The sequence below is a fragment of the Chelon labrosus genome (assembly GCF_963514085.1).
Source record: "Chelon labrosus genome assembly, chromosome: 21".
Taxonomy (NCBI): Eukaryota; Metazoa; Chordata; class Actinopteri; order Mugiliformes; family Mugilidae; genus Chelon; species Chelon labrosus.
In genome coordinates, this window is record NC_140354.1 from 1,418,333 (window position 1) to 1,438,129 (window position 19,797).

At 38.8% G+C, this 19,797-nt stretch overlaps 1 protein-coding gene and 1 pseudogene across 2 annotated transcripts in view; both read left to right on the forward strand.

The window, feature by feature from the left end:
• Positions 1 to 429, forward strand: part of LOC311507015 (myosin heavy chain, fast skeletal muscle-like) — a 36,826-nt pseudogene extending 36,397 nt beyond the window's left edge. The window contains exons 37-38 of the transcript in view: positions 64 to 159; positions 254 to 429. The product of the transcript in view is annotated as a myosin heavy chain, fast skeletal muscle-like (transcript). The remainder of the gene's footprint in view (positions 1 to 63; positions 160 to 253) is intronic.
• A 3,943-nt stretch (positions 430 to 4,372) lies between these two features.
• On the forward strand, positions 4,373 to 16,803 carry LOC311507017 (myosin heavy chain, fast skeletal muscle-like). The gene is made up of 38 exons (XM_084571209.1): positions 4,373 to 4,650; positions 4,768 to 4,911; positions 4,997 to 5,153; positions 5,249 to 5,276; positions 5,359 to 5,470; positions 5,567 to 5,659; positions 5,746 to 5,809; positions 7,180 to 7,278; positions 7,371 to 7,474; positions 7,552 to 7,690; positions 7,793 to 7,911; positions 8,221 to 8,370; positions 8,477 to 8,647; positions 8,742 to 9,048; positions 9,424 to 9,503; positions 9,664 to 9,751; positions 9,841 to 9,958; positions 10,074 to 10,197; positions 10,303 to 10,439; positions 10,665 to 10,920; positions 11,126 to 11,368; positions 11,444 to 11,620; positions 11,739 to 11,884; positions 12,010 to 12,100; positions 12,186 to 12,575; positions 12,849 to 12,975; positions 13,053 to 13,171; positions 13,399 to 13,595; positions 13,671 to 13,854; positions 13,950 to 14,115; positions 14,458 to 14,582; positions 14,673 to 14,981; positions 15,059 to 15,262; positions 15,379 to 15,504; positions 15,595 to 15,765; positions 15,869 to 15,973; positions 16,059 to 16,154; positions 16,237 to 16,803. The coding sequence occupies exons 1-38, from the start codon at positions 4,447 to 4,449 to the stop codon at positions 16,405 to 16,407; spliced, it is 5,841 nt and encodes a 1,946-aa protein (XP_084427335.1). The 5' UTR covers positions 4,373 to 4,446; the 3' UTR covers positions 16,408 to 16,803.
• Positions 16,804 to 19,797: the final 2,994 nt, after the last annotated feature.

The window sequence follows — 19,797 nt, forward strand, 5'->3', positions numbered from 1 at the left end:
CTCCATGACTACTTCTTTATTCTATTTTAACATTTCATAAGTAACAATCTTTCATCATTGTAGACTGAAGAGGACAAGAAGAATGTAAACAGACTTCAGGATCTGGTGGACAAGCTGCAGCTCAAAGTCAAGGCTTACAAGAGACAGGCTGAATAGGCTGTAAGTGAAATGTTTTGTGATCTTACTTGTGGGAAAAAAGAACAAATGAGGAATGTCTTCATACTTAAAAAATACTATGGCATTGACTCCACAGGAGGAGCAGGCCAATACCCACCTGTCCAGACTGAGAAAAGTCCAGCATGAGATGGAGGAAGCTCAGGAGCGTGCTGACATCGCTGAGTCTCAAGTCAACAAGCTGAGAGCCAAGAGCCGCGATGCAGGAAAGGTAAAAATATCTGCAAAAATACATTAGAAAATAATGGAACCAATAATAAGAATAATAATAACAATGATAATGAACCATCCAAATAAACATCTTCAGATATCAAATAATTAAATTAAAAGATAAAGATTACCATATTTGTATTTATAGTGCTAGTTCTCATAAAACATGTGGAACCACCTGCACAAGTACATGTATGCAACAGAACCTCAAAGATTAAGTCTAAAAATGCCCCTTGAGATAAGCAAGAATAAATGTAACACCTTTAAAAAGACCTATAGTTAATTTTATTTTCTTGTTTGTTTCTGTTCTAGAGTGAATCTGCTGAGTAAGAAACCACATCCAAATGAAGAGGTTCAACAAAATTCATAAAATATGAATCATTTGTTGAATTCTTTTGACACTGTAACATTTCAATAAATATTCTGCATACTTTTATTTCTGTGTATTTCCTTTATTAAACCCATGTTTCTTGTTTTTTCAGTCAAGCCGGTTAAAACCGTTAGTGTGCTCCACACAAGATGTCTCACGAACTTACTGTCAGAAATAAAGCCTGCTAAGTGAGTGAAGTTGTCCAGCAACTGACAAACTAACCAACATGGTTTAACTGTACAACAAGGAAGCCATAAACCATTTGACTGTAGGTAGCACCAGAGGTTCTCTGTCTCTGATGGGAATTTATTCACACATACACATGAACCCTGAGTTGCAAATGCCTTTCCTTTTTGATCTTATCTTATGCTGTGAGTTCATTTGTGGACATGCAGACTATACTGTACATTAAGTTATAAGTTTATAAAATGGGACTTGAGAACTGCACTTGCAGGATTATAGTTTCATTTTTTATTTAGCTAGTGTAGATTTATATAGTTATTTTTGGAGAATACATATGTAAACTTACTGTTCATCAACTAGGAATTTTAACTTTCCATTGACAATACTATATCTTGAGTAAACACGTTAAAGCAAAATTTAAAATGAGAAAGACTTCACTCACTACATTATGCCAGCATAGCACTCATACTCACATAGTATCTGGACTGTATGCATGCAGTCTCTGTGCTCTGTCATACAGTGGAATGAGAATGAAACAGACAAGTGATGAAAAATCCATCAATGAACTATACTAATAGGTTGTGTTGTTGGGGCAAAACGAGGACAACGCTAACCCTAGAACTGAAGAAGCTACTCGGATGAGTGGTGAAACGTCTTCTCAAAAAACTCTACAAGTCCAGTTGCCTTTTTTGAACCCTTTTTGGATGAACTACCATACAACTATTAAGCATACTGTTTGACATTACCACAGAATGAATGCCATATACTGCACTGTATAAACATATGTGTTTCCAGTTCTGAATCAACAATGCTTCACAGAAGTTACATCAAGAAGTTACAGTAACAGATGCTAAAACAGAAAGTGACACCTTGGCAGCAGGCTGACACGATAATCAAGCTTCACTGATTAAACTATACAACAAGGAAGTCAGGAGTGATTACTGGAGGCACCATCTGAGATTCAAGAAGTCTCTGACGAGCAAATGCCTTTCCTCTTTTGATCAGGGCATATCACCTTACCCTTCTGGAAAATGTAACAGCCGTCAGATTATTTACCCATACCAATTTTATAATCTGATATTGTTTCATAGGACACACAGACAGCCATGTATGTCGAGTGTCACAGCACATCTTCTCTCAAGAGAAAAGATGGAACTTGATCCATATAAGATGGCTTATTAAACAAAAAACCCACCAACAGCTTCAGACTTTCTACTGATCTGATCCATCATAAAAATAAAAATGAAATAAATAAAAAATTCTGTCCTAACTTTGTATCCTGCAGGATCATATATAAATCTATAAATAAAACCTGAATGACATGACAATGGTCACAAAGACGATCAAGGAAAGTTCAGGAGACTCCAACAACTACATATTTCCTCCTTGACATTTAATATATTCTCAACAAGAGCACCTTAAAATATGCTTGAAATTCTGAGAAGAGGAAGACATCCTCAACAGGAGTAGGGCCATTCTCTTCTTTTTGCTTTCTGTATAGACAACATCAGTGTTTTTAGTCATAATTAGTCAATCATAATCATTAATCAGTTGTGCAAGGGATAAAAAACAGAGAGAAAAACACAGGTTGATTTTGATATACTGTCAAGCAGCATCAAGCAAGTTTGACCCAGGGAGAAAAGCAATGTGTTTGAAAGCACATAAATTTTATTTTATAAAAACATGAGAAACAAAGTATTCCCTAATGAGGCAAGACTACATCATGACATTTTTCAGGTTTGTGTAGCATTGCAAAACACAGCACAATCTGTAATCTCCGAAACTGATTCCACAAATTTGTCTATAGAATAGGTCAAATAAGGAGCATATTTATTTCTATTACAGAAATTACACGTATTATGTTGACAAATCATCTACACAAGGACAAACACTATAAAATATAATCAAAAAAATATAATGACATATTTGGATATGTCTGATAAATATGTCCTTCTCTCTCTGCCAAAGTGGAATCATTACCCCTTCTCTTAGCAGGTTTTATTTTTGACTACAGGGACACCTTGTGATCTGCTGTTAATGTGGTAAATGCGCTACTTCTGTCAACAGCTATGTGATCTGACAATCAACACTGACAATCATTCCAAACTTAACTTTCATATTTGCTTTGGATAAAACTGACAAAGTATCTCTTGTTCCCCAAAAATGCATTTTTTTGTTTAAATTTCAAACTGAAAATAAATACGCTAAAAATTTAGATACTTATTTGTGTGGCTGTTATTTATGGTTAGATCTGTGACGGCAAATCTTATATTACATTTCCAGGAGGCGCATTGCACCCCTCCAATGTTAATGGAAAGATCAGCAGAGTGACGTCCATATCAGATATCTGAGACATGTGTACCCTGCAACTATACACCAGTGACATTCTGACGCTTCTCCAACATTGAGACTGCTGGCTGCAATTTTAAAATTAAACATCACTGACTATCATAAACTGAAATCTGATCTTTAAATAAATCTCTGGACTTGTTGGAGCAAACACTTGACAAACCATCCTATGCTCTCTTGCTATGCAGTATTAAGTAAACTGTGTACATAACAGACATAGCAAATATTTATGAATGAAAATTAGGATCCAGTATTTACAATTCAATAATTAAAATTAGGAAATGTATTGCTACATATGCTTGAAATATATTCAAGCATGTGTAGAGAAATGTGCATTCATAACATTTGTAGCTTAACTCACTAGCATGTACATACTTTAACTAAATCATTTAAATTACTTTCACTTGCATACATTTTGATTTTGGTAATATTTTAATAATATTATATTTAATATTAATTTCCATTCTTTAATTTTGATCGATAGATTTCTTATAGAATTATCTATTAAACTTCAGCCTCTGTTTTGTTTTCTACAATGTTAAACCCAAAGAGAAACTTAAAAAAAAAATCAGTACTTTTTATATTTTAGCATTTCAAAAGCACTATAGTAGGTGCATAAATAAAGAATCCTATAATCACTGTGTATGGAGAGAACACATCACTGTCAAGCGGCAAGGTGACAAGCATTCTATACTTGACCAAACTGAGTAACGCACCAGTGCTGAGCAGGCCCACACGAGTATATATAAGTAGCAGTTCTCGAAGCCTCCTCTAACTGGCAAGCATCTGATACAGGTGAGTGCATTTAATTATTTAATAATAATTGTATCTGTAATGGTTTACCGTTTTCTGTTAAATGTATTGTTGCTAAGTGATTAATTATTACACCTGAAATTCTGTAATTAAATTGAATGAAGAAAAGCTGTGTTTTATATTGATATATTCAACCCAGAATAAAACTCTATCACTCAAATTTTACTTTCTTTTGTAGAATCTTGGGTTTACACAAGATACCAGTAATTGTCAGCTGGGATCAGCTGTGGTAAGTGCTCTACTACAAATTACATATTGAAATATATCTTCTAAATCGGGTCATAACCGAACAAATGACTACAATTTATGGAAAGTTGGATATTTTCAGCCTCCACTAAAGTGCCATCATGAGCACAGACGCAGAGATGGAGCAGTATGGCCCGGCGGCCATTTACCTCCGGAAGCCAGAAAAGGAGAGGATTGAGGCACAAACGGCTCCTTTTGATGCCAAAACTGCCTACTTTGTGGTTGATCCTGATGAACTATACGTCAAGTGTAAGCTCATCAAAAAAGAGGGTGGAAAAGCCACAGTTGAGACAGATGGAGGAAAGGTAGGTGAAAAGTTGTTTCATTTTAATGTCTTTTGTTTTTTGGCATGCTGTTGTTATTAATATCCATCTGTTATATCTTTGTGTAAAATAATCCCTTGGTGATTATTTCCTTTTCAGACTGTCACTGTAAAAGAGGATGACATTCATCCCAGGAACCCTCCAAAGTTCGATAAGATGGAGGACATGGCCATGATGACCCACCTCAATGAGCCTTCTGTGCTGTATAACCTCAAAGAGCGTTTTGCATCATGGATGATCTATGTACGTTTTTTTATTTACTTGGATGCAATGTAATTATCATGTGTGTCTGCATATATTCAAATATAATATATTCTCGCCACAACAGACGTACTCTGGGTTGTTCTGTGTCGTCGTGAATCCCTACAAGTGGCTTCCTGTGTATGACGCTGTCTGCGTAGCAGCATACAGAGGCAAGAAGAGGATTGAGGCTCCACCCCACATCTTCTCCATCTCTGACAATGCCTATCAGTTCATGCTCACAGGTACGAGCAAAGTTGCAGTATGTGAAGTGGATGACTTCACCTTAAACATAAGTCTGCTGCAGCATTAAGATGACATGCGTACGTTTGTGTTCCAGACCGTGAGAACCAGTCTGTCCTGATTACGTGAGTATAACACAAGTTATTATCTCAAGAAACTTGGTAATGAAGTAACTGAATCTTTGCAACATGTCTCTGATACCCACAGTGGAGAATCTGGTGCAGGAAAGACCGTCAACACCAAACGTGTCATCCAATACTTTGCAACAATTGCAGCTATTGGAGCTAAGAAGGCTGAGCCAACACCAGGCAAGATGCAGGTAAATTTATCATTTAGGATCAAATTGTCTGTTGTCTGGAAGAGGATTATTTGTTTTTTAAATTTTTAGCATATCTGACAAAGCCTCCTCCTGCAGGGCTCCCTTGAGGACCAAATTGTTGCAGCCAACCCTCTGCTGGAGGCCTACGGCAATGCCAAGACTGTGAGGAATGACAACTCCTCTCGTTTCGTAAGTGATCACATCGAGGAAACATTCTAAGACATTAACTAATTGCTCTTATACAATAAAATGCTAATAAGGATGTGACTTTCTAGGGTAAATTCATCAGGATACACTTCGGTTCCTCTGGAAAGTTGGCTTCAGCTGATATTGAAACATGTAAGTTACAAAACACTGAACTAAATTTTTCTCATAGACGATAGGAGTTGTACCGACTAGTCGACTTTATTGCTGCGCTATGAGGCTTTAAGCAGGAAGTCAACTAGTCGTCGATCACCTGACAATAACAACACGGACGCCTTCAGAGGACAGGTGAGGAGCCCAGTTCATCAAGTGTGTGGAAATACTTCACTAAAGGTGAAACCTATTCTACCGTGACATGCAGAATATACAAGTCAGTCCTGAAATACCACAAATGTACTACTGCAATACACACTCATCTGAAAAGGCATCCGCTAGCAGAGGAACGGTGCAAAGGAGAGACCACATTTTTTTTTGTCCCAGTTACAACACGATGTGAAGTACTGTTAAATGCTATTGACGGTTCCGATTTATATAGGCTAAACATATCTGCAGTCCACAGTATTGATAAGCTCATTAGTTGACATTATAGTTGTGGTTGTAACTTGTTTTTTGTTCGTTTTTGCCGACCAAGAATGCACATTACAAGTGTCAGACGAGAGTAGCCCCTGCTCAAGCTTCATTACCTTGCAGAAAAGCCTCCGTACCTTCTTTTGTGTGAGACGATAATACATGTATTCAGGTCAAGAATATAGATTTCATTGTTGCAAAGCATTACTTTCTACTGTGGTTTTGTAATTGACGTCATCGACTAGTTGACCTCGACTCGACTTTCACCACATATCAGTCGTCCAATCCCTAGTAGACAACAGCAGTTTTATCACATTAAACATGAAGTAGTAATGTGGCGGCTGTGGCTCAGTAGGTAGAGTGGGTTGTCCATGAACTAGAGGGTTAGCGGTTCGATCCCCGGAATGTGCCACATGCCACAGTGTCCTTGAGCAAGACACTGAACCCCCAGTTGCTCCCAGTGTGTGGCACTGGTGTGTGAATGTGTGTGAGCGAATGGGTAGATGTGTCTGTGACTGTAAAGCACTCTGAGTACCAACAGGTAGAAAAGCACTATATAAAAGCAAGGCCATTTACCAATGTGAAATTTTGTGCAGTAAATTTTAGTTCAGTACGTGATGTACTGAACTAAAATGTAAGGTATTAACAAAATGGGCAACAATTTATATTATACTCAGTATTAGACATCTTTAGAGAAAATATAACGTTATTATAACAACATTTATTTATTTAAGTGTGGTTTAGGTAGGGGTGCCATCTATTAGTCTGACTGTCTGTATATGTACTCCCACAACCTTAAAAGGATGGATAGTTAATTTCCATTGAATGTGGACGAGGGACTAGAAAATTAGATGTCAGGAGGCAGTGCAATGTTGAGAGAGGTTATTGCAATACTGTACTATACTACTACTTTCTCTAATTGAATTTGTTATTCTTAGATCTGCTGGAAAAGTCCCGTGTCACCTTCCAGTTGTCTGCTGAGAGGAGCTATCATATCTTCTATCAGCTGATGACTGGCCACAAGCCAGAGCTCCTGGGTATGTTCTTAGACATTTGAAACTTGAATTAAATACAATACAATGGAAAGGATATGAAGAAAATATCATGTATTTCATTTCTAATATTCCAGAGGCTCTTCTGATCACCACCAACCCCTATGACTATCCAATGATCAGTCAGGGTGAAATCACTGTCAAGAGCATCAATGATGTGGAGGAGTTCATTGCAACAGATGTAAAATAAATTTTGTTATATGTGTCTTTACACTGTATACTACAAAAATGTTTTATTGGAAATTATTTTCTTTGCAGACTGCTATTGACATCTTGGGCTTCAGCGCTGAGGAGAAGATAAACATCTACAAGCTGACTGGTGCTGTGATGCATCATGGAAACATGAAATTCAAGCAGAAGCAGCGTGAGGAGCAGGCTGAACCAGATGGCACTGAGGGTAATTGATGAAATAATTCTATTTGCATATTACAAGTTTTATGTTGAGGAAAATACTGTGAAATGAAAGTGTTTTCACTATATATTATGTTTTTTCCATCAGTGGCTGATAAAATCGCCTACCTCCTGGGTCTGAACTCAGCTGATATGCTGAAAGCTCTGTGCTACCCAAGAGTCAAGGTCGGAAATGAGATGGTCACCAAAGGTCAGACTGTCCCACAGGTAATGAGGAGGGACTCATGAGCAATGTTCATAATTGCGTCTAAAAGTGGATCCGGGTGCGCACATCCAAATAAAATAGTTCAGGTGCTAGACAAAAAGGATATATATTGAAAAAATGGTCTGCACACTGTGTATGCTCCAAGTGCAATTTATTTATTTTAAACAGGCAACGTTTAAAATGTTTAAAATAAATAAATTGCACTTGGAGCATACACAGTGTGCAGACCATTTTTTCAATGTTCATAATTGGACATTACAATTCCGTTCAGGAAAACAAGTAATATGCTAAATGCTGTTCTTGTATTGTAGGTCAACAATGCTGTAATGGCTTTGTGCAAGTCTATCTATGAGAAAATGTTCTTGTGGATGGTCATCCGTATCAATGAGATGCTGGACACAAAGCAGCCCAGACAGTTCTTCATTGGAGTGTTGGATATCGCTGGATTTGAGATCTTTGATGTGAGTAGTGGAAAATATCTGAGCAGTTTTACCGCAGAAGAACAGAATAGCCACTGAACTTCAACAATGTTTTGCCATGAAATTTATTAATTGTCTGTAATTACAGTTCAACAGCTTGGAGCAGCTCTGCATCAACTTCACAAATGAGAAACTGCAACAGTTCTTCAACCACCATATGTTTGTTCTGGAGCAAGAGGAGTACAAGAAAGAAGGCATTGACTGGGAGTTCATTGACTTTGGTATGGACTTGGCTGCCTGCATTGAGCTTATTGAGAAGGTAAGTTGCTGCTCTGGTGGGAGGAATTTGTGCACTGATTTCTTGGTTTAAGTTTCAACATTATGGAATTACATTACATATTTGGTTCTCTCAGCCAATGGGCATTTTCTCCATCCTTGAAGAGGAGTGCATGTTCCCCAAGGCCTCTGACACAACTTTCAAGAACAAGCTGCATGATCAGCATCTTGGCAAGACCAAGGCCTTTGAGAAGCCAAAGCCTGGAAAGGGCAAGGCTGAGGCTCACTTTGCCTTGGTTCACTATGCTGGAACAGTGGACTACAATATCACTGGCTGGCTGGACAAGAACAAGGATCCACTGAATGAGTCTGTTGTTCAGCTTTACCAGAAGTCTTCCAACAAGCTGCTGGCCTTCCTGTATGCAGCCCATGCTTCAGCTGAGGGTAAGAAACAACACTGAGCAGCTTTCAACAAAATCTAAACATCCTAAAGGTGCATTTCAGTCTGTTTTCTGCTGTTAGTGAATTTAGTGATACCTTACAACAGATCCTTTAATCACTCCATTTTGTTACTGAAAGCCTATCAGAAAGTGCAGTTTGCAATGATGTGCAAGATGGAGTAAGTTTGGAATGGAAAAAAACATTTTCACTTGGTCTAGGTTTAGTAAGTAACTGATGACTGCATTGTTATAATATGTTAGACCACATGCTTTATTAAAAAACACTTTTCAGAGGAAAAAAAATGCTTGAAACACATTTATTATGTTACTTGTAATAGTTACTACATCCCTTTATTGACATTCCATATTTGAAAAACAGAGGCTTCTGGCGGTGGTGGCGGCAAGAAGGGTGGCAAGAAGAAGGGTGGTTCCTTCCAGACTGTGTCTGCTCTTTTCAGAGTATGTAGAAGTTTGTGGAAAAAAATGAAAAAAAAAATATATATATATTGTGCTAATGCTGACCTGAGAGTATGTTTGAGTTCTCCTTTGAGGGGTAACATGATAAATAAAAGCCTTGTCATCACTTTTGATTATCTGTTTTGATCTTGTTGTTCCACAGGAGAACTTGGGCAAGCTGATGACCAACTTGAGGAGCACTCATCCTCATTTTGTCCGTTGCCTGATTCCCAATGAGACAAAGACCCCAGGTCTGGAATTTATTGTGTGCATTTCAGTCTTTGTGTAGCATATTGGCAAAGTTAAATATTGTAAACAATATATCTTTGACAATGTGCAGGTCTTATGGAAAACCATTTGGTCATCCACCAGCTGAGGTGTAACGGTGTGCTGGAGGGTATCAGAATCTGCAGAAAAGGCTTCCCCAGCAGAATCCTCTATGGTGACTTCAAGCAGAGGTGACCAAAATTTTAAATTGTAAAATTCAAGTTACAATTTATTGTAAAAACTGTGATGTCATTGAAACGGCCAGATACTTTTCCAATATAAACAATAAAATATTTTCTTGTGTAGATACAAAGTATTGAATGCCAGTGTCATCCCTGAGGGACAGTTCATTGACAACAAGAAAGCTTCAGAGAAGCTGCTGGGCTCCATTGATGTGGACCACACTCAGTACAAGTTTGGACACACTAAGGTACATTTGTAGGATAATACCAATATATATCTGATCTTGTAAATACTTAATACCCATTAGGGTCCATGTGTACCGCCAACTGATTTTGTGGAATCGAAAATGTAGGTGTTCTTCAAAGCTGGTCTGCTGGGTACCCTTGAGGAGATGAGAGATGAGAAACTGGCTGAGCTGGTGACCATGACTCAGGCTCTCTGCAGAGGATATGTTATGAGGAAGGAGTTTGTTAAGATGATGGAGAGGAGGTAGGATAATCAACAATATACTGATATCAATCAATATATTCCTTCAATACATTCCTTTCTGGCTGTTGATTTTGTGTCAATTAGGCACTTATGGGTCTTACGGAATGAAATTTAAGTTTTAAGGTTCAGACTTGGCATGGACTGTAAGTCATATATGTGACTCATTGTATGTGACCTTGTACAAATAAATCCAACTGTAAATGAAATAGCTGTCGAATCTTTTAGAGATGCGATATTCACCATCCAGTACAACATCCGTTCATTCATGAATGTGAAGAACTGGCCATGGATGCATCTGTACTTCAAGATCAAGCCTCTTTTGAAGAGTGCTGAGACAGAGAAGGAACTGCAGCAGATGAAGGAGAACTATGGAAAGATGCAATCAGACCTGACTGCTGCTCTGGCCAAGAAGAAGGAACTGGATGAGAAGATGGTTTCCCTGATGCAGGAGAAGAATGACCTGCAACTCCAAGTGGCTGCAGTGAGTAACACAGAAAAAAGTTTCAGATCTGCTATTTGCTGAACAATAACTATTTTTCATCCTGATCATTTTCAGTCAGATGTTTTGCTTTTTAACATGTTGCACCTTTAATGCTGCAGCAAGACAAAAACAATCCTAGGGCTAAAATGTCAGAATATGACTCATTCAAATTTAAAATAACACCACACAAATGTTTATATTACAGGAAAGTGAAAACCTCTCTGATGCAGAGGAAAGGTGTGAGGGGCTCATTAAGAGCAAGATCCAGCTGGAAGCCAAACTCAAAGAGACAACTGAAAGACTGGAGGATGAAGAGGAAGTCAATGCTGAGCTGACTGCCAAGAAGAGGAAGTTGGAGGATGAATGCTCTGAGCTGAAGAAAGACATTGATGACTTGGAGCTCACCTTGGCTAAAGTGGAGAAAGAGAAACATGCCACAGAAAACAAGGTTCCATTTACTTGTACTTAACACTTCAAGCACTATACACAAATTAGACAATAGATGTAACTATTCCGCTTCCAGGTGAAAAACCTGACTGAGGAGATGGCATCTCAAGATGAGGCCATTGCCAAGTTAACCAAGGAGAAGAAAGCCCTCCAAGAGGCTCATCAGCAAACACTGGATGATCTCCAGGCAGAGGAAGACAAAGTCAACACTCTGACCAAGGCCAAGACAAAGCTGGAACAGCAAGTGGACGATGTGAGGAAACAACTGTTTTGACTTTGTATATTAGCCCTGTAAATGTATGTATATTTCTTTGTACTGATCTTTTTTCTTTTAAGTATAACAACTCGACAATTACATTGACATTTTACAGCTTGAGGGCTCATTGGAGCAAGAGAAGAAGCTCCGCATGGACCTTGAGAGAGCCAAGAGGAAGCTTGAAGGAGATCTGAAACTGGCCCAGGAATCCATAATGGATCTGGAGAATGACAAGCAGCAATCTGACGAGAAAATCAAAAAGTAATTTTTTAGTAATTTTTCCAAAAAATAAATGAACAAATAAATAAACCTTAAACATTAACACTGATCAAGATCTTTGCTGTCAGAGCAACACCACTGAATGTGCTCTTGTTCTTCGTTTCCAGGAAGGATTTTGAAATCAGCCAGCTCCTCAGCAAGATTGAGGATGAACAGTCCCTTGGTGCCCAGCTTCAGAAGAAGATCAAGGAACTCCAGGTAACATTGTTTTTACATGATTGTCAAACATTTTGAATACTCAGGACTTAGTAAGCCCACTGAATGATTCTGTCCTCAATTCTAGGCTCGTATTGAGGAGCTGGAAGAGGAGATTGAGGCTGAGAGGGCTGCTCGGGCTAAGGTAGAGAAGCAGAGAGCTGACCTCTCCAGGGAGCTTGAGGAGATCAGTGAGAGGCTTGAGGAAGCTGGTGGAGCAACAGCCGCTCAGATTGAGATGAACAAGAAGCGTGAGGCTGAGTTCCAGAAACTGCGTCGTGACCTTGAGGAGTCAACCCTGCAGCATGAAGCTACTGCAGCAGCTCTCCGCAAGAAGCAGGCTGACAGCGTTGCAGAGCTGGGAGAGCAGATCGACAACCTCCAGCGTGTCAAGCAGAAGCTGGAGAAAGAGAAGAGCGAGTACAAGATGGAGATTGATGACCTCTCCAGTAACATGGAGGCTGTTGCCAAAGCTAAGGTATACATGTCTACGTGTTCTGTATTTAATAAGTGTCAGTAAAATTTCAAAAAAGGCGCAGCAAATTCATAACTGAATTAAATAAATTCATTAAGGCCAGAGGTTTTATTGGGTCTTCTTGTTGTCTGTCAGCATTCTTTAAAAGTTGTCAGGGTGCTTAAATTCAGTAGGAAATCGTCATTGTACTAGTCATTGTTTTTTAACTTAACACACACTCCATACTTGAGATTTTTGATTGTTAAAACTGTTTTGTTTTTTTGCCTTTGATCATAGAGCAACCTGGAGAAAATGTGCAGAACTCTTGAGGACCAGCTGAGTGAGCACAAAGCCAAAAATGATGAGAATGTTCGTCAGCTGAATGACGTTAATACACAGAAAGCAAGACTTCAGACTGAGAACGGTAAGTGACCGAAATTATGACCAGCCTGACAGTGGTGTATCAAAAAGTTTTGAAAAATACATGGGTGGTTCTTACAGGTGAGTTTGCTCGCCAGATTGAGGAGAAGGATGCTCTAGTTTCCCAGCTAACCAAGGGAAAGCAGGCTTTCTCTCAGCAGATCGAGGAGCTTAAGAGACAAATTGAAGAGGAAGTGAAGGTAAAGGCTACCTATTCAAGTAAATTAACACTATCTAAAATAGTGATAGTAATGGACATAGACAAACATTTGAAGCATTTTAGTTAATGACCATGAATAGCTTCATCTCTCATCTGTTTCCTATAATTGCTGTACTACTATTCATCAGTGCTATTTTTTATGTTTATGCATTGTTGATGATAATGACAATGATAATTTAATTAACACTTCTTGTAATGTATTTAAAGGCCAAGAATGCCCTGGCCCATGCTGTTCAGTCAGCCCGCCATGACTGTGATCTGCTCAGAGAGCAGTTTGAGGAGGAGCAGGAGGCCAAGGCTGAGCTGCAGAGAGGAATGTCCAAGGCCAACAGTGAAGTGGCTCAGTGGAGATCCAAATATGAGACCGATGCTATCCAGCGTACTGAAGAGCTGGAGGAGGCCAAGTATGTCATGACTATTTCATGAATCAAAGTAGATTTTACACAAATTATTTAATTAAATATTCTTCTTCACCACAGGAAAAAGCTTGCCCAGCGACTGCAGGAGGCTGAGGAATCCATTGAAGCTGTGAACTCCAAGTGTGCCTCTTTGGAGAAGACCAAGCAGAGGCTGCAGGGTGAGGTGGAGGACCTCATGATTGATGTGGAGAGAGCTAATTCTCTGGCTGCCAACCTTGACAAGAAGCAGAGGAACTTTGATAAGGTAAACTATTAAACTGGAAGTGAAAATTTATTTTAGCAGAATAGAAATATGTGACTGTAACTCATCATTTAATTAACTAAACTATGCAAATGTAGGTCCTGGCAGAATGGAAACAAAAGTACGAGGAGGGCCAGGCAGAGCTGGAAGGAGCTCAAAAGGAAGCTCGCTCTCTCAGCACTGAGCTGTTCAAGATGAAGAACTCCTATGAGGAGGCTCTGGATCATCTGGAGACCATGAAGAGAGAAAACAAGAACCTGCAGCGTATGCTATTGTCTGTAAAATTAAATGTCTTACTTGTATGTAAGTTAATGAAGTGATGCTGCAAGTTCTGTTGAAAGCCTAAATAAGAGATTCCAAGTTGTAGGAGACATTCAGACCTGTTGCATGCTCTGACCCTGAAGGAGAATTATTCCTTTTTAACTTCCACAAACAAAAGCTTGCAATTTGCCTTGTGGGACAATTATTAATCACATTTTAGTTTGTTTCGTCTGTAGAGGACAACGTGCAGCGTATGCATTCGTACATTGAGGATAAATGGTAATTAATATGGCTCGAGACTGAGGGAAATAATATTCCAGAATTTTGCTTGTTTTTCTACTTTAGAGGAGATCTCAGATCTGACTGAACAGATTGGTGAAACTGGAAAGAGTATTCACGAGCTGGAGAAAGCCAAGAAGATTGTGGAAACTGAGAAGTCTGAAATTCAGTCAGCACTGGAGGAAGCTGAGGTAATGCATTTTTCAATTGTAAACCGTACTTACCAGTGCAACTCAGTATTAACTCAAGTGACTTTTAACAAACATTTGAATTATTCAAAGGGCACACTGGAGCACAAGGAGTCCAAGATTCTCCGTGTTCAGCTTGAGCTCAACCAGGTGAAAGGTGAGGTGGACAGGAAGCTGGCAGAGAAGGACGAGGAGATGGAGCAGATCAAGAGGAACAGCCAGAGGGTGATTGACTCCATGCAGAGCACTCTTGATGCTGAGGTCAGGAGCAGGAATGATGCCCTGAGAGTCAAGAAGAAGATGGAGGGAGACCTGAATGAGATGGAGATTCAGCTGAGCCATGCTAACAGGCAGGCTGCTGAGGCCCAGAAACAACTGAGGAATGTCCAGGGACAGCTCAAGGTAGGTTTTCTGATCATTTGGTTAAAGAATAAAAAAGGGTGCAGAAGATTTATTGTTTCTGTTTCTTCTGTTGTCAGGATGCTCAACTGCACCTTGATGATGCTGTCAGAGGACAGGAGGACATGAAGGAACAGGTTGCCATGGTGGAGCGCAGAAATGGTCTGATGCTGGCTGAGATTGAGGAGTTGAGAGCTGCTCTGGAGCAGACAGAGAGAGGCCGCAAAGTGGCTGAGCAGGAGTTGGTTGATGCTAGTGAGCGTGTCGGACTGCTTCACTCTCAGGTTGGGTTTTAATTATTAAATAAAGTGTCCCTAAACCAAATAAGTATATGAATGGGTTAGCTTTCTCTGGTATGACACATAAAAATCAAATTATGATTCTGACTCTTAATATTCAGAACACCAGTCTTCTGAACACCAAGAAGAAGCTGGAGGCTGACCTTGTCCAGGTTCAGGGTGAAGTGGATGATGCTGTTCAGGAAGCAAGGAACGCTGAGGACAAAGCCAAGAAGGCTATTACTGATGTGACTTAACGGAGCATCATCATCTTTTATGGGTTCTGTAAATAGTGGGAAGGTTTTTCAACTGTACTTAGAGACAATTTATTATTTCAGGCCGCCATGATGGCTGAGGAGCTGAAGAAGGAGCAGGATACCAGCGCTCACCTGGAGAGGATGAAGAAGAACCTGGAGGTCACAGTCAAGGACCTGCAGCACCGTCTGGATGAGGCTGAGAACCTCGCCATGAAGGGTGGCAAGAAGCAGCTCCAGAAACTGGAGTCCAGGGTAAGCACCATACTGTGTATATATACTGCATTTTCTGTGTACTGTATATTTTGTTTTTCCTTCTCTGTACTCAGATCCTTTTTTATTCATCATTACATTACAGGTGCGTGAACTGGAATCTGAAGTTGAAGCTGAGCAGAGACGTGGAGCTGATGCTTTTAAAGGAGTCCGCAAATATGAGAGGAGGGTGAAGGAGCTGACCTACCAGGTGAATATAATCTCACTATAAAGCTCCATGACTACCCTTTTATGCTATTTTAATATTCATAAGTAACAATCTTTCATCATTGTAGACTGAAGAGGACAAGAAGAACGTAAACAGACTTCAGGATCTGGTGGACAAGCTGCAGCTCAAAGTCAAAGCTTACAAGAGACAGGCTGAAGAGGCTGTAAGTCAACTGTATTTGTAAGACAGATCAGTTCCAGCTTCATTCATAATGTTACTCAGTCAGTACTGTAAACACTTCACAGGAGGAGCAGGCCAACACTCATATGTCCAGACTCAGGAAGGTCCAGCATGAGCTGGAGGAAGCTCAGGAGCGCGCTGACATCGCTGAGTCTCTGGTCAACAAGCTGAGAGCCAAGAGCCGCGATGCAGGAAAGGTAACTTTACACTCATTTCATTCACAGTTATTACGTTAGAATAAATCAGGAGTATTCCAGCTAAATGATATATTCAATTCGTAGACAGGAAGTGAAATAGTCATATCTCACCGAATGGCAACCCCTGACAAGCTGTTGTGTGAGATTATGTCAGTACTTAACAGTGAGTCAGTGGCATTTATAACAGTGAGATACACACAGTTGTGAATGACAATTGGCTTAGTGTAAGCCGAAAACCATTGCAGGCATTCAAGTCCTCTTTTGCAGCTACTTCTTGGCTACAGTGCTCAGTTCTCAGAGAGTTTAGCGATGTGTCAGTCAGTTTAAATTAATCGGAATCCTAATAGCACTCCAAGTTTATGACCAGTACTTGTTGCCAACAGAGCCCATTTGAAAATGCAGTGTTGACTGGCTTGAAATGAAAATGGTCATGTTGATGATTGATTTGAAGATTATCAATGAACCTCTATAATCTTATTTTTATTTTCTTCATTTCAGTCTGAGACTGCTGAATAATGGAAACATCTGAAGGACACCTTAACAGAGTTCATACAATATGAAGTCTGTTGTGACAAGTGTGCATTAATTAAAGCCGTTGTTCTGTGTACCTGACTGGCTTCTTTATCTTCTGTTTCGTCCAAAGCCAAATTCAGTGCATCCAAACACAAACCTCCAGGCTCTTCTCCATTTTTAAAGACTTCTTTTGAAAGTCAAAATTGTTGAGTATTGTTCAGACAGTGGACACATTCAGACAGAGGACACATTCAACATTTGTTTTTAATGATCAAAAGATTGACAAGCTTCTGTTACTCTATACCGTCTTTGACAGAAAATTGTTTTGAAAAGTACTGGCATCACCAGGGTGAGCACCACAACAGAAAATCACAATGTGAAGGAAATAGATGAAACGATATACTTTATGCAGCAGGCTACATGATGCAACCCTGGAAGGATTTATTAGCAGGAGTTGAATGCATTTGCGGCACGACAACATGCACAGGTGTTGCTGGGCCGTGGGGCAGATTCTATTTATGGAAACAAAGACCACTAACTGGTTGTCCATCTGTGTGCTGAGATATTTCTAGGAGTTGATGCGGCATTGTCGTGCACAATGGACAACTGCAAGGGAGTGGCCACAGAAGAATTTGAAGTTGACACTTCCCCTTGTTTAGGCTGACACAGATGGTATCATATGACTAACTCGAGCTTTGGTCCTTTCTGGCAACGCAGCTGTTCATGTGTCTTTAACGAATGACTGACTGATTTGGCATACAGCCATTATATGCTTAAGGTGTAAAGAAAGACCAAGTTAATGTTAATCAATGTCTCACTCAGTGCGGTTGTTAAGGAATATTAAGGCTGCTTCAAATTCCATGACCAATAATATTTATGCTTAAAATAAGCTTTTGTATCAGCATACCAATTAGTATTAGCTTATCACTGCTTGCAAAACTCATGCACAAAACTACAGCTAAATATATATATATATATATATATATATATATATAATGGAGCTTTACAGTTAGTCTCACCTCCTCAAACTTCCTCTTTCCTTCCTTTTTGCGTTCCTTGTGTCTCTTCTTAAACTATCGCATTTAGACTGTTGTGTTAGGTTGTCAGTTACACACCTGTAATCTCAGCCTTAAAAAACTTGCACTTTGGAGGTCTTCCCCTACTGTGTCTGTGCCATTTATTCTGAAACATGAAACAAGGAGAATTTAATACAAAAAATTCAAAATAAATATGGATAGAGCTCAACACAAACTACTGGTGATTCTTACAGCGTTACTAGCCAGTCATGGAAGAATCTAACACTCTTATAAAGCTTCTCAGGCTCCTCCTCGACAGACATGTTTAGCATGTTTTATCTCACTTTAAGGGCAGAGGCTCATCTATAAGTAGTAGGCCATACAAATAAGGAGAACACTGACCAGGACAATTTGTTCTCACTTGTGCCCATCTTCACCTTCAAAAAAAGTATGCTTCGTCTTATCTCTTCCATTACAGCATAATGCATGTTTAAGTTTACATTACGAGTATACGGTCAACTATGCAATTAATATATGCAGTTTTTCAATGAAAGATAAGTAAAATTAGTTTAGGCTTTTAGGCATTACTAAAACCTTAAAAACCTTAAAACCCTTCACATGCTAGTAACAGACTTCCAGCTATGCAAATAATATAAATAATCTGAAAAAGCTGAACATAAACAGATAAAGAAAGAGACATTTATATTTGCAGACTGAGAAACAGTGGCACAAAACATTAAAAAACATATTAGAATAATCTGTTTTTGTTCTGCAAAAAATAGTGAGTAATATATTTAAGCACCCCAAGGCTTTACTAAAGAAACAATAAGCCTTTGACCCTACTTAAACAGCATTGAGGAGACATGTTTTTCCAGTTGATAGACGTTTTGACCTTAGTTGAATAACATGTGCAACACTACCTACTGAGGTCACAAGGGTGACATTCATCAGTATCAACTTTTGAAGATGCTTATGTAAGGCTATAAAAAACTATGAGACATCTTCCCAGTGTCTTCCCACATAATACAGTTTTAAAACATATACAAATACATTAAAGTAACTGTGAAACAGTATAAAAGAACACATTTAGTTTCCTTTGTTCATTATATATTCACATTTTAACTTCCACTACTCTTGAAGACAGTTTTCATTAATGGTACTATTACCGTTCTGGTATCTCTTACATCTTGTTTATTGGCACTGGACTTATTTTGGGTCTTATCCCAGTCAAGATGGCAACAGTTCGTCCAGTCCATTACAAGATGATATGCAATCCCTCCTCAGCTTTTATGGAATGGTGCTCAGCCTCAGTTTTATTTGAGACATCTGAAATGTGTCTGTCCTGCAACTCTATACCAGTGACATTTACATGCTTCTCCAAACCACAGCCTGTGATATGACATGTTCCAGTAAGATTAGTATTATTAATAGTGAAGAGCCTTGGGAAAATTGTAATAATTTTTGAAACAAGAAGGTGACAAATGTGTTTGTTAATTTTAAATGTTATATTACACATTACATATGTAATGCATAATATAAAATTAAAAATAAAATGAAATAAAAAATATAATTTTTTCCTATATCTGATGGTATACACATGTACTGTAAAATGTTTAGATAATAACTATTATAAAAAATATATATATATTATATTGTATTATACACCATTGCACATAAAGCTGGTATAATTTCGTTTTCAGACACATTCTTCATTTTATTCCTATTTGTACACAGTTACATGTTTGAAAGAGATTGATAAATTAAGTTTTGAAAAGACTTACATCTTACAACTTACAATACACTTACATCTAGTGAGAATAAATCACATTTTCACAATCATTTCTTGACAAGGGGTAAAAGATTATTGTACTCCAACTTTGTATCATGTTTTGTATTATGT